Genomic DNA, 14,714 nt, shown 5'->3' on the forward strand with positions numbered 1-14,714 from the left:
CAGTGGTTCTCACTTTAGTGTACATAGGAACAAACTAGGAAAGACTTACAATCTCTGACCCCCAGAGCTCATGACTCAGCAAGTCAAATGTGGGGCTAGGGTATTGCAACTGCGATAATCGCATCAGAGTTTTCTGATGCTGGGGGTCTGTGGGACCATATTTCCAGAAACATGAATTTGGCATTATCTTTGCAACTCAGTGCCAAATATAGCAGGTGGGAAATGAAAAAAATTAAAATGAAATACATTGATTCCAGCCCAGCAAGATCTCCAGTTTCTTAATGTGAATTTTCCAGAATTTACAAAGCATGGAATTTACAAAGCATGGATCAAAAAGAGTTTGGAGTGATCACTAAAACTTGTTTAGCTGTTAAATGCTGGAGCGTCATATTTCTGAAGAGTATGTAGTGACTTACATTTTCCTTCTTCATTCCTGCAGAGAACTTTTGTATCATCTGTGTTTTGTATAACTTCCAGAGATTCTCCAGGTTTTATCTGTAGATCTCTGTTGCCCCACTTTTTAGAAGATAAGGAGGGTGCGACTTTGGTGGAATAGAGGACTCTAATTTCACCATCATACTGGAAAAATAAGGGAAAACATTTATTATTGATTGATGTGTATTATTAAAGTAATTCAGTTATTGACAGACTTATTAAAAAATTTTGTTTAAAATGCCAGGAAAATTTCAAATTTTGTTAAAAAACTAGTTAAAAAACTAGTTCCTTGTTATCTTTTCAAAAGAAAACATAAGAAGATTAAAGAAAACTTTTTTGGAGAAAAATCACTTGCAACTCACCAACCTAATATAATAATTATTTTAAAAATAAATAAATTAAGATGTACATGTATTTATTTGTCACACTCATTTTCTGCAAAATGATTACCATCAAAACTTCAATTCTGTTGGTTCGATCACTTTACATAATTACCATTGCTTCTTTGTAGCGAGAACATTTAAGATGTACTCTCTTAGGAATTTTCAAGTATGTAATACAGTATTGCTGACTATAATCACCATGCTGTAATTAGACCCCTAAACTTACTCATCTTACAACTGAATATTTGTATCCTTTGACAAACAGCTCCCCCTGCTCTCCACCTCTGGTAACCACCACTTTACTCTTGGTTCCTCTGGGTTTGGTTTTTTTAGATTCTACATATAAATGATATCATATAGTATTTATCTCTGCCTCTTGTCTGACAATTTACTTAGCATAACGCTCTTGAGGTCCATCCACATTGTCACAAATGGCAGGATTTCCTTGTTTTTCATGATTGAATAATATTTCATATATATATATCACACCATTTTTAATCATTCTATTTTTAGCTTACCTTCTTATTCAGTTTCAAAAGACAGCTAAATTTAGATGATTACCACAGTATATATATTGGGCATGTACAAGAGTTTGCTTAATTTCTTATAGGAATAAATCTAAATCTAAAACAAAGTTTGTAGAAAATAAAGGTGTTGTGATGGATAACTGTGATATTGATTGTTACACAGATAATCATCAGTTTTTTCATTTGGGTTTTGAACTTTGTATGATATTTAAATGTAACATACTTTAAATTTTTTCCTGAAGTCTTTTTCTTCTTTTTCTTGCTTTTTTAGCTTCTTAGGGTCTTTTTCTTCGGCTTTGGTCTTGGCTCCTTGACTAGGATGGCAGAACACACATAAAACAACATTTAGTTTCAAAACATAAAAAGAACAGTGTATAATGGAGAATTCATAGCTTTACATTTTTGTTCAATTTCATTTTCAATTAATTATTTTTCTTAGACTCTAGTACATTCATTGTGCTAAATGATGACTTTTCTTAATGTAGAATATTCTTCAAGAGAGTACAGGCTGAGTTAAAATGGAAGCTTGAGATTATCAGGTTGAACAATATAAAATGACCAAAGTGTAGTTTAAACTTTGTTACATATCAGCAATTTCAGATGATCAACCTATTCTTGAATCCTCTATATTTTTCCACCCTTCCTAGGTAATCAAGTGGTTTGACTAATGTCATAGAAAAAACTTTTTTAAAAAGGAACATTAAAAAAAAATTTGACCATGCCATGCATCTTACAGGATCTCAGTTCCCCGACCATTGATTGAACCCGTGCCCCAGCACTGAAGGTGCTAAATCCTAACCACTAGATCATGAGGGAATTCCCCGCCAAAGAACACTTTTGGAAAGATTGATTTTCATGGCTTAAAAATTTATCTATATATTAATTTTTTTATATCTACTTAAAATGAAGCCAAGTTTGTATCTTATGATACCAACTAAAGTCAATTACTATAAGAGAAGTGAACTGGTCTAAGGTAGTGATTCTCCAGCCCGGTCAGAAATAGGATCACCTGGAAAGTTTTTTAAAGATACCACTTTCCTTGTCTAAATCCTAGAAATTTTAATTACATTAAATTAATTAAAAATTCTAATTAATTAGGTTGAGTGAGGTCCAGGTACCGACACATATATTTTAACAGCTCCCAGGTAATTTTATCTGCAACCAAGGTTGTGAACCATTCCCCAGGATTAAATATGGTTGTTAGGAAAAGGCTGTGAATCTCTGTAGGAAGGAATTTTAAAAAGCAGAATATTTGTGAATAATGACAATTTTTAAACACTGATATTAATTTTTATTTTGATTACCTAAGATAAAGCTTTGTTTGTAACTGAGCTATTTAAAATGTTTGAGTCTTTTTTTCAATCTTAGAATTGAGTTTATTCACTGGGAAGTGAATTAGTATACACTGTCCTGCCCTAAGTTCTGCACTGTCCCTCAGCGCCTTTTGTCTGCAGGCTTCCCTGCTGGCTCAGTAGTAAAACATCTGCCTGCTAATGCAGGAGACACAGATTCCACCCTTGGGTTGGAAAGATCCTTGGAGGAGGAAATGGCAACCCATTCCAGTATTCTTGCCTGGGAGATTCCATGGACAGAGGAACCTGGTGGGCTACAGTCCATAGGGTAGGAAAGAGTCGGACCCAACTGAGCAACTAAACGATATAATCTTCTGTCTGCCTGTGTCCTGGGCAGTGATGGAATCTCTGGCCCAGATTAGCACACTGGAGCAATCAGAACACACATGAATGTTAAAAAGGCCCCACAAGTTCTCTTGAAAGATAATTTATTGAAATTTATTTTTAAAAATGCAATGCTATGTTAGAGAATACACAATTGTCTTAAACTCTGAAAACAAGCAATGGGAAAGAAGAGTCCATATTGCATAATGTTGAATCATCTGGGGCTTATTTTGCTTAAAGAAAAGGGCCAGTGGATGACTCTGGGTTCCTAGAGAGCTATTTAATGGAATGTGGTGGCATTTCTACAGTAATATTAAGCACAAAAATGCATTTAAAACTATCAGGGATAGAGGCGACTTCCTTATGGTGAGGACTATTAGATTTTCCTTTCATGGAGCACTAAAAAAGGAGAATGATTCTCCTTTCACATTTCTGGTGTGTTTTGCCTGTGGAACTTGATCATCATATATAAATAACAACATATTTCCCCCTCAGTTTCTTTGATCTTGACACTGCCTCTTGTTCCATAAAATTAGTTTAACAATGTTGGTAAAAAATAAATATTTACTTAGAGTTCCCTCATGCATTTTTTTTTTACCAGTATAGCTCAGAAGACACCACTTACTATATTCCAGTGATGTTACTTTCATCCTTTAACTGATCAATTCTGAGATCTTTTTATTCATCTTTTTTTTTCTTGAAAAAGTTAAAGGTGTTCTTCCTTTTAGCATGTATCAGATCATCTCCCATACTCACTGGAGCACAAGAAAGCATTCTACCCTGTTACATTCAATTTCAGAAGAATTTTCAAAAGGTACTTGATTTTAGATTTTCTTACAATTTTTGTCTAAAATTAAATTGAAGCCTTAGGGAAACTAAAGAATGTCACGATTGACTGTTGACTGTTTTTGTTGTTGTTAGTTTGAATGGAACCTTTGAGAATCTGATGCTTTTGTAAAAATATGACATAACTGTTAAAAGTCCTTTCAAAATACAAATCCTGCTCTCATTTTTTTCACAGAAAGAAACAATCTTCTTGAGGAGGACAGAGGAGGCTTGAAGCAGGTGGGTTAGGATTTGAGATACAAATTAAGCAGTGTCTTCAAGACAAACAGTGTTTGGGAAAAAGTAAAAATAAAGGGAGGGGATGAATTAGTGAGATCAATTGCTACCAGGCTTTCAGATATTTTCCCAGTAAATGAGAGAATACATGAACATAGACATTGGTGAGTCACAGGGCAGAGGATGACCAGGGGACCAGAAGGACCACTGGGGAAGTGGGGGAGGGGAAGGGAGAAAAGTGGGGGAGGGGAGAGAGAGAAAGAGGAGGAGGACCTGGGCTATCCATCCATTCACCAACCTGGCAGAGACGTCAGAGCCGGGATCAGGGAGAGGAGGACAGAGCCAACAGGATGGCACATAGTACAAATGCACCCTGCTGGGGTTTTGTCCAGTTGAATGCTCTTGAACTGTCTGATTTTCATTACTTCACAGTAATGAGAACATTTTAATTACCTTATCTCTATTGGGGGAGGAGGGAAATCAGAGGCATCCACATCGTCATAAACTTCATCTCCCATGTCTAACAAAGACAGAATAGCAAATGGTGAAACACTGTTAGTGGACATTTTGATATGAGCATTTAATGATGTTTTTAATATAAAGATTGTTTTGAGGACAACAAAATATCTTTCCCTGAGGCCTCTGTACATTTCTCCGGATGCATCACCTTTTCTTTAAAGAGGAAAGATTTTTCTCTTCCTTGATGCTTGTGTTAAAGTTCCCTCAGCAACAACAGTGACAATGATTATAACTACTGCTGTCAGGAAAAAACCCTCAAATAGTAACTGAGATTAGCTGAAGATCCACAAGTATGATGAACGGCAGGATCAGTTGATTGTTGACAAACAAGTCAATATTACTGGCCATCAGCAGCAGGTAAAGATATTTAAAAAGTACTCAAGAAACTTACCTTTGGGGTGCTATGATAATATCTATCATTTTACTTAGCCATAGATATATGGCTATGTCTTTATCTTTGTATCTATTACTTATCTATCGATTTGTCTATGACTCTTTTTTACTCACTGATCTGTTCTTCATTAACTTTTACCTTATAGTAATATTATCTGTGGCAGTACCTGAAAATAAAAGGTGCTTGTGATACCAGAAGGTTTTGAGAATCAGTATTGGTGGAAAAGTGGCTATGACCTTAATTGCCTCAAGGATTTTTCCAATCCAGACACTTTTCTTCCTTCTAGACTTCTTGTTATTAAAGTTAGGGGCAGTGCTTCCTTTCTGTACCTATTAAGTTGCCCCACAGCAAATTAAGCTTACGAGATGGCTTGAAAGGAGTACAAACGTTTTAAGGAATGATTAGCACAGAAAGTTTAAAATGCTCTCTAATAGTGGCAAGAATTTGATTTCCTTTAACTCCCCCTTGTTCTGTATATATGTACACACATATACATGCTGTATTTATATGTGCATATTTTCCTTCCACTCAGATTAACTAATTTCACAGTATGAAAACTTGTTAAGCTACATGAACAATCTAGAATAAATATATAAAAAATAATGACATATCATTGATATTCAGAAGAGGAAAAATTACTGTTCCATGCACATGCACTTAGGACAAAATTAAAGGCAAAAGAAATCAAAACGAGCAATACATTTTTTACTTAATTAATCACATTTGTTCCATTTTATACCTACTCTTTGTGGAGCTAACTTTCTTGAGTACTTTTTAAAAATTATAGGTTAAGATATAAGTTTATCATCAGTTATTAATCAATTTGAGCTACAGCCTTACATATTTTCAAATTGTTAGATGAAAACAAAGTCAGATAAACAGCCTGGAAAAATAGATTATCTTTGTGTTTTGTTTGCATTTTCAATTTATTTATAGAATAAAATAAACTTTTTGAAAACCTCTTAATATTCTTGCAAGACATTTTATTTTGTTCAAATGAAATTTAAGAAAAATTCTTTAAGTCTCAGCAGGGGTAAAAAAATAAGATGATCAAAATTGTACAAAAAAAACCCTATTTTACATTTACCAGTGGAAAAATTTCCAAAGATAATATAAATGATACAATTTTAAAAATCAAAGAAATTTAGATTCAGAAGGATCTTGGTTGCACATAGTGTGGCATGTATTTAGAATTCTTTTTGCGGAAATCTAATAACATCAAACTCTGACTAAATTGGGGTGGGATCCATGAGGACTGTTGGGGCCCATCTCTACTCACTTGTCCCTTTCTCCATAGTGATCCTGTGACTGGAAGAACTGTTTAAAAGTCACAGATAGTTAAAAATTTCCTTTCCCCACTATTTTACTGTTGAGAAACTGTGACCATCCCAGGTGCAGTTACTTGACAAAGTTATACAGTTTATTATTTTCAGAGTCAGGACTTTAATTCGAATAGCGTGACTAAAGCGATCACTTCTGCTACCCTATCTGCAAGAAGCGAGATATAAAATATATTAACACAATTAGTTTTTATTACTTACCCACTTGTTTAGGAGGAGAAGGGAAACTGGAAAGAAAATGAGAACTTAATTATAATCAGACCAATATAAAAACAGAAATTGAGTCTTTTATTTAGGAAGGGCATGAATAAATAACAGCCTTGAGGCTTACAAAGGCTAATTAATCTGTTGAGTATTATTCCTTTCTCATCCTCCATTTCTCTGCTGAGTCCCAAGATTTTGTCAGTCAATTTGGAATTTAGCAAGACTTTTCGTGAACTCTGGTATTGGCCAAACAAATCAAGAATCATGACATCCAGTGGCTTATTTTTCTAACAGCCATTGGACCAATGTTTTTGAATTTGTTCTATGAAGTTTGGGCATATTAGCATACCAGAGTAATGAAATGGTCTAAATATTTTAGAGTCAGTGCAGTGTAGCTTCCGATGAAAACTGACCATAATATTGTATGGTCATATGAAGATCATAGTATGACATAATATTGTTTGATAATATCTACACATATATCCCCAAACAGAAGAATGGTGAATAAGAGAGGAATATCCACTGAAACTAGAGAGTGAGAACTTATTAATAGAAGTGATCTGAAATCAGGATTGGGTGACTTTTAGTTGCAACAGAAAAAGACCTTTGTTTTTATTACTTTCTGAACTTTAAACACACATACACACATAACTGGAAGAATGGTGCACAGTTACACTAAAGTGTGACAGGTCATTAGTAAAAGTGATTTAAAATCAGAATTAGCTGGTGTGTTATTGAGTAAAAAAAAAAATTTGCTTTTATTTCTAAGTGAGGACTACATATGAGTAATTATACATGAAGAGAAGATTTGCTATGTTTACTTACAATTTTAAGTATCTCGTTTAATGAGTATTGTTTTAGTGTCTCACAAAAGGATTTAAAATTAGGAATTCTATGTGTAATTGACATCTTATAAAGACTTCTGTTCAAGTGTGGTGAGTCTATTAGCATATATAAAACAATAAAATTTTGGGTATACTTAAGATCCTTCAAATTTACACACATGGAACTTATACTAAAGGATTATTTTTGTATAGAAAGATAAAATGTATGCTTTAATCTTATTTATACAAACTGAAGATAGTTAGAATGATTTTAGTATAGGACAAACATGTAATTCAAGTGGAATTACTATATCATTATTGTGAAAGTTACAAAGACTTTAGATACTGTACTTAGAGTAAAGGAATTCCAAATTTTGTCCTTTTTTTTTTTCCTATAAATTAACTTTTAAAAGAGAATGTATATTTTGAATAGTCAGTATAAAATATTATATAATAAAATGTAGTGTTGGAATTGTGACCTTTTAGATGTGATTTACAGCTTAAAAAAAGGTCCTACTAAATGGAGGTTGAGTGTATGTATGCGTGTGGATTTGTGCATGTTTGAAAGGAAAGCAAAATACATTTTTGACACATATGATGATTTTACGTAAATGCACGAGTTTAAAAGTGACACAATAAATGAGACTAGAATGACTAATGGAAAAACACATTAAAATTTCTTAAGACTGTCAGAATTTGGTTATTGGTTATAAAATATTAGTAGCTTTTGATTAAATTATTAGTGTAGTTATTGTGCACTGGATTTGGTGGTTGGTTGACTCTTACGATGAACCTTCATCATTGTCTGACTCAGAGTCTTTAGGTTTCTCTCGTATACTTTTCTTTCTGTCATCTTTTCCCTTTAACATCTTCAAAATCCCCCAGGACCAGGTGTTACTCTTCTCTTCAACCTGTAGTGTGGAGCTTTGGAGCATGCAGGCATTGATCAGACTTTTTAAAATTATACTGTGTTGATCATTCAGGTTGTAAGCTACTTATTGTATTCAACAAGATGAAGCTATTAAGTTTATAAGTCATGGTCTTTGAATACTGCTGTGACTAGGTAAATAGTAGGCAAGTTATTTTCTCCTATTTGGTAGATTTCTTAAACCTTGTTTCTTAAACCAGTGAGCTGAGTCAAAAGTTTTAAACATCAATTTAGCTTTGCTATGATTAAAAGTAAGTTGCTATTAGATTAAAATTTTAAAATATGTATTTAAATTTTAAAATGCACCACTTCAAAAGTTTAAACACCTAAAGGATTAAGTTTTCAATATTGCCACACACAGCCACAGATAAACATATGATCTCAATTTATTTGGATTGCTTACAACTATGATTATTATACAAGGGCTTCCCTGGTGGTTCAGATGGTAAAGAATCCACCTGCGATGCAGGAGACCTGGGCTCAATTCCTGGGTTGGGAAGATCCTCTGGAGGAGGGTATGGCAACCCACTCCAGTACTCTTGCCTGGAGGATCCCCGTGGACAGAGGAGCCTGGCGGGCTGCAGTCCATGGGGTCGCAAAGAGCTGGACACAACTGAGCGACCAAGCATAGCACAGCACATGATTATTACACAAAGGCTAGCCATGCAACTATTAACTTCCCAGAGATTGTCACAAAAATGAAGTATTGATTGATAAATAAATGATTGGGAAAAGTTGAATACTAGTAACCCTTACCCCTTTTCCATTTCACTCCTTGTGACATAGTTGTCAAGGTTCCAAGTGGTATATTCCAAACAAACATACCACTTCATTTGAAGTGTGGTATAATTACAATTCCTCATTTGCCATTGCTGTTAATCAAACATTTTTGGTTATGTAACAGGGAACGCTACTTTCTGCTTTTTATTCTAACTAGAAATCAAAACCAGTGACAATTTCAGTATATATAATATTTTGCAAAGAGGCAATTAAGCTGATTATTCTTACCCATCAGCAGCATCCTCCTCTTCTATCCCATCATAAATATCATCATCTGGGGGAGGTGGGAACATCCCTTCATGTGAATTAGGGGGGAAAAAATCTGTTAATTTTGTAATTTGGTCACAAATGCTCACTCAAAATTTGATAATAAATGTCTTATGTGAAATAATATGCAGAGAACATCTTATTTTTATAGCAATTATTTAAATTAAAATAGCTTTATTTTCCCACTCTTACACAGAGGTAAATTAATTTTTTAACATTATTTTATAAGGAATTCTTAGAAGTGAACTGTAAAAATATGAGGGATGATATAGAGTACTATGCACTGGAGGTGACAGAAGTGGGGGAAATAACTGAGAAAAAGTAAAATTAAACAGAGGATGGAGTTAAAATTTATGTGGAAAAAGAAGGGAAAAGTTGATAAGAAAAACTTAATACTAAGGAGACATTCAGAAAAAAGCATTGATCAAGATGTAACTAAAGGAAAGCTAATGAAAAGTGACTGTAAACATTGATGGGAGCTGGGACAAAGAAAAGAACGGAAGATGACTTTTTCATTTCTTTATTTCATTTCATCAAAGTAATATTTTAAAAGTTAAACCTTTGCTTGATTTGTTATCCTATGTTTGCTATTTGACAAATATTTATTTAACAAATGTTTACTGACTACCTTCTTTGTAAAAATATGTGCAATAAAGTTGAAATTAGATTTTTAAGATGAGAATTTCAGCACTGCCAGGTATTAGCAACCCTTATTTTGTTGATGGGATAATGAGAAGTCTTTAGGAGTCATACTATAGTGACTGTAAGGTATCATCCAAATAGGGACATTTCTGAAAGTGAAGGGGGATACTACTAGAAATTGTGCTCAGACAACTGGCACAAATCAAGACTGCCCTGAGCACACTGGAAGTGGAGTCACCCCACGTGGAAGAAAGAAGTGACTTGCTCAGGGTCACTCAGTGGCCAGGACTGGACTCCATGTCATTGATTCCCAGTCCATTGTTCTTTCCACCACATTAAGATCCTCCTCACTATTTGCAAACAAGAGCATTTTGTCATTAATATATACAAGAACGTCGAAGACTTGAGAAACTGATAAAAGTGTGTAGCTTACCTCCACTTCCACTCTGACTGTGGCTAGGAGAAAAAGAGTAGACATTAATTGATATCTTAATTATTTAGCTATCAGGAAAGGAAGTACATATTGAGCAGTTAAATGACAGAAAAAATAACATTCCAGTCAACAGTTATCAGGATGTTATTTACAATTGTCAAGATACAAAAACAACCTAAATGTCCACCAACAGATGAGTAGATAAAGAAGACATAGTGTATAAACACGATGGAATGTTATTCAGCCATAAAAGAATGAGATTTTGCTATTTGCAACAATACCAGTGGACCTGTGGGGTATTATATTTAGTGTAATAAGTCAGAGAGACAAATACTGTATGTTGTCACTTACATATGGAATCTAAAAAATAAAACAAATGAATATTACAAAACAAAAAGAGACACAGATATGGAGAACAAACTACTGGTTACCAGTGTTGGGGTGGGGGTGGGGGTTTAAGGAGTACAAACTACTATGTATAAAATAAATAAGCTATATGGATATATTGTACAGTATAGAGAATATAGTCAATATTCTATAATAACTTTAAATGCAGTATAACTTATAAAAACATCAAATCACTTGTATACCTGAAACTAATATAATATTGTAAATCAGCTACTTTTTAATTAGAAAAAAGTTATTAGATGTTATATGTGAAAAGGAATAAAAATTGTTCCTTATTGTAATAGATAAGTAGTACCTAAGCAAAAAAAAAAAAAAAAAACTAATAAGAATCAAGTGAGATTCAGTACTCCATAAAGTTTTCTAAACATGATATTGTTTGTTTCTAGCATTTTACCATAAGGCAATTTTCAGATTATATAGTATTACATCACTCCATACATGGACTTATTAAAAAAAGAGAGTATTATTCTAGAACCATTACTGCATTAAATTCAATTTCCTCTCAATATCTTACAATTACAGCATTTAACTCTTAGTCTAATAGCATTACATTTTTTACAAAGGGGATACTTAAAAAAAAATTTGAAATCCTATTCGTGGGGCCTTTGTAGAGTGTAGCTCCTAATTTTCTAAACCTATATTTCTGCATTTTACATTTCTTTCTATAACATTCCATACCTCCCCTATCTTATAATTGTTTTCTTGCCCATTTCCCCACTAGACTGTGAATTATAGAAAGCAAAGGAAGTCATTTAGTTCATTTTGCCGAAAAAAATTGAGGCTCTGAGAAATGAAGTGACATGACCATGTCCACTTTTGATTAATTGAAAAAATGACACAAGAATCTCAGTGTCCCACTTTCCTGTATGGACGACATCATTTTGACTACACCTCACTGTGCCCGCCGTGTCATCATTTTTGCCTTTTAGATAATCTTCCAAGAACAGATATCTGATATTACAATCATATAGTATATTTATACATCATATGTGATCCTTAGCCTTAAAGTCAGAATAATTTTGAAGTCTACTGTTGATCTAGAAATAAAAAGTACTTTCACTAATGGAATTTTGGAGAAAAACACACTATAAATGTCTTACTATACAAATAGAAGTGATTTTTGATGAAGCTTAAGTATATTTGCTACTTGCTTACAAACTATTTTCACACTCACTGTCTTCAACACTTTCCTCTGAGCATGAAGCAAGCATTTAAAATTATGAGAAAAACTGCCAATTTGGGTTGGCTGCCACTTCTGGCAAATACAACATATTCCACCTTGGAGATTTCATACCCAATTTCCAAAGAACTGCAATCAGGAACAAAGCCACTATATATTATTTGATTTCTAGAGCAGTTCTTCATTTTCTCTTTGGAATATAAACCATTGATCTGGTGAGCTAGAGGGAAGGGAAGGAGAATGTGAGAAAAGACCAGGAAAGAGAAAGAGGAAAGGATAAATGGCAGGAAAAAGGTTGGAAAACACACCTAGAAGAAAAGTTTTTTATATGACAAAGGAGTGGTATTTGCACTTGTAATTTCCTTTTGTTCAACTTTTCACTTTTATTATAAAAAAAAACAAAACCTGCTTCATTGAGAAGGGAGAAGAACAGCTGCCAGGACCTGTGTTTTTTAAGCCTCCTGTCTGCTCTCAGAGTGTGGGGTATACTGTTGATTCTCCTAACCTGGAGAAATTGGGAAAGAACTGGTCAAGAACCTCCTGATAGGAGCCAGGAGGTATCTGGGGGAGGGAGGGGAGAGGATGGTGCTTTCTCTTATTCTTGCCAGGACAAGCTGCCAGCTATACTCAGCATCTTTCCTTGTTCTACTAAGGACAAAGCATGTTCTGTTATAAGATCTCTGCCAGCAGCAGCTGTAGTTTCAAAAAAAAAAAAAAAACAACTTGTGTAGAAGTGATGTCTCTTCTTATTAAATATGCATAAAGAAGGAATAGATGCTAGGAAATATTGTGGTGCTATACTTGTTTAAAATATTAATCAGTAAAGCTATACACTTCCTCTAACCCCATTTTATTAAATAGAAGGTTCCTTTGCTGCTTCATGTTTACTAACTGGAGATGTCTTGTAGAGCTGTGGTATGTATGGTGGTGGTGATTTAGTCACTAAGTCGTGTCCGACTCTTCGCAACCCCTGGACTATATGTAGCCTGCCACGCTCTTCTGTTCATGGGACTCCCCAGGCAAGAATACTGGAGTGGGCTGCCATTTCATCCTCCAGGGGATCTTCCCGACCCAGGGATCAAACCTGGGTCTCCTGCATTGGCAGGTGGATTCTTTACTGCTGAACCATCTGGGAAGCCCTGTGGTATGTACAGACTAGTTAAAATGGAAATGGTAATAGCATTAGTTTTGGGAAACAGTCACTTGTCATGAAGATAATGCTTCATTTTAAGGATATTATCCCTTTTTTGTGGATTTATTTATTTTTTCAGTATTTTCATCAGTGTAAATATATATATATATATATATATATATATACACATATATATATATATATATCTCACTGGAGTTCCTTAATTCCAAAATGAGAGAAATTGTGTTTTTTTTAAAAAGATAAAAGACAAACATAAGGTGCAGTGACATTGTTCAGTCGTGTCCAACACTTTGCAACCCCATGGATTATAGTGTGCTGGGCTCCTCCATCCATGGGATTTTCCAGGCAAGGATACTGGAGTGGGTTGTCGTTTCCTTCTCCAGGGGATCTCAGGCAGACTCTGCCATCTGAGCCACCAGGGAAGCCCAACATAAGGTATATATGCTGATAACATACATGGTAAGACATACTCATGTTTAGAAAATTCTGTAACTCTCAGAATATGGCCATTTGGAACTCTGACATCAAATTTGACATTTGCTAACTTCAAAGTAGGTCAAGGTGTTTCTTATTACTAAGGTCAATTTACAATCTGTAAACTCCAGTGCATACATGGTATGTTTTGATATATACTGCATAATTTATGATCATAATATGTTAAGACAGCATTGCTATCAGTCATTTTAGAATGATGAACTTCCAGAAAGCAATATAAGTTTAACTGATGCCATAAGCTCAAGACCGTAAAAGGGAAATTTAATTCTTTATATGTTTCATAACTATTAGTATTAATAAATATTAATGTATTTCTATTTTGATCATTTTACATTTTTAGAATGCTTAATCATAAAAACATTTTTTACTTTGAAATTTGACTTATACAGAATGCAGACACATTTTTTTCTCAAATGAAGATCTTGCATAGATCATGTGCGAAGGTTTCCCGGTTTCACCAAGTGGGCATAGAAAAATGAGGATTCTTCGCTGGGTTGGAGATTTTCCTTCTCCTTTTCCTTCCTTTAAGGGGATTATGGCTCTACCAGGAAAGGGAGATATTCGAGGAAAGAAGGAATGAAAGGAAAACAGAAAAGGAAGAAAAAAAAAAAGAACAAGGAAGATCAGAGGTAGGAGAAAGAGACAGAAGAGGAGGCACTATAAAGGGAGCTGGAGACGGAGAAGCAAGAGAAGGAAAGTATGAGAGAGAAGTTTGCCCTCCTCTTTGGTTCCTCTGGAAAGGATGTCTTGATCTGTCCCTCTGCCCCAGAAAGACGGTCCTGTAATTTTTCTGGGGAAGGTCACAAGGTCCAAAGGAAAGTTGAACCCTTAGTTGATTGCTGGAGATCATAGCGGATTGAGCTTTTACATTCTTACTCTTAAAGAGCAAAGATGTCATAAAAAAGCATTTCTATTTGTTATATTTTCAAATAACAATGACAAACATTTATACTCAGATTTCAGAGAAAAATATTTTATATTTTTAGAGCTAACTTTTATATCTCACGCTTCATATTTTACAAAGTCATATGTATTCTAGGCATATCCTTAAAGTCAAATCAGAA

The 14,714-nt window shown here is 34.3% G+C and overlaps 1 protein-coding gene across 5 annotated transcripts in view; it reads right to left on the reverse strand.

Moving 5' to 3' along the window:
• The window catches only part of FYB1 (FYN binding protein 1), a 166,398-nt gene that overhangs the window by 13,460 nt on the left and 138,224 nt on the right, over positions 1-14,714 (reverse strand). For 4 of the 5 annotated variants that reach the window (XM_065905612.1, XM_065905610.1, XM_065905609.1 and 1 more), the window contains 7 exons: positions 10,415-10,437; positions 9,301-9,367; positions 8,151-8,288; positions 6,538-6,563; positions 4,537-4,603; positions 1,569-1,659; positions 417-579 (listed from right to left, as the gene is read on the reverse strand). In XM_065905612.1, coding sequence (XP_065761684.1) covers positions 417-579; positions 1,569-1,659; positions 4,537-4,603; positions 6,538-6,563; positions 8,151-8,288; positions 9,301-9,367; positions 10,415-10,437 — 575 coding nt within the window. The remainder of the gene's footprint in view (positions 1-416; positions 580-1,568; positions 1,660-4,536; positions 4,604-6,537; positions 6,564-8,150; positions 8,289-9,300; positions 9,368-10,414; positions 10,438-14,714) is intronic. The other variant, XM_065905613.1, reaches the window with a different exon arrangement.

The sequence above is a fragment of the Muntiacus reevesi genome, chromosome 14, assembly GCF_963930625.1.
Source record: "Muntiacus reevesi chromosome 14, mMunRee1.1, whole genome shotgun sequence".
Taxonomy (NCBI): Eukaryota; Metazoa; Chordata; class Mammalia; order Artiodactyla; family Cervidae; genus Muntiacus; species Muntiacus reevesi.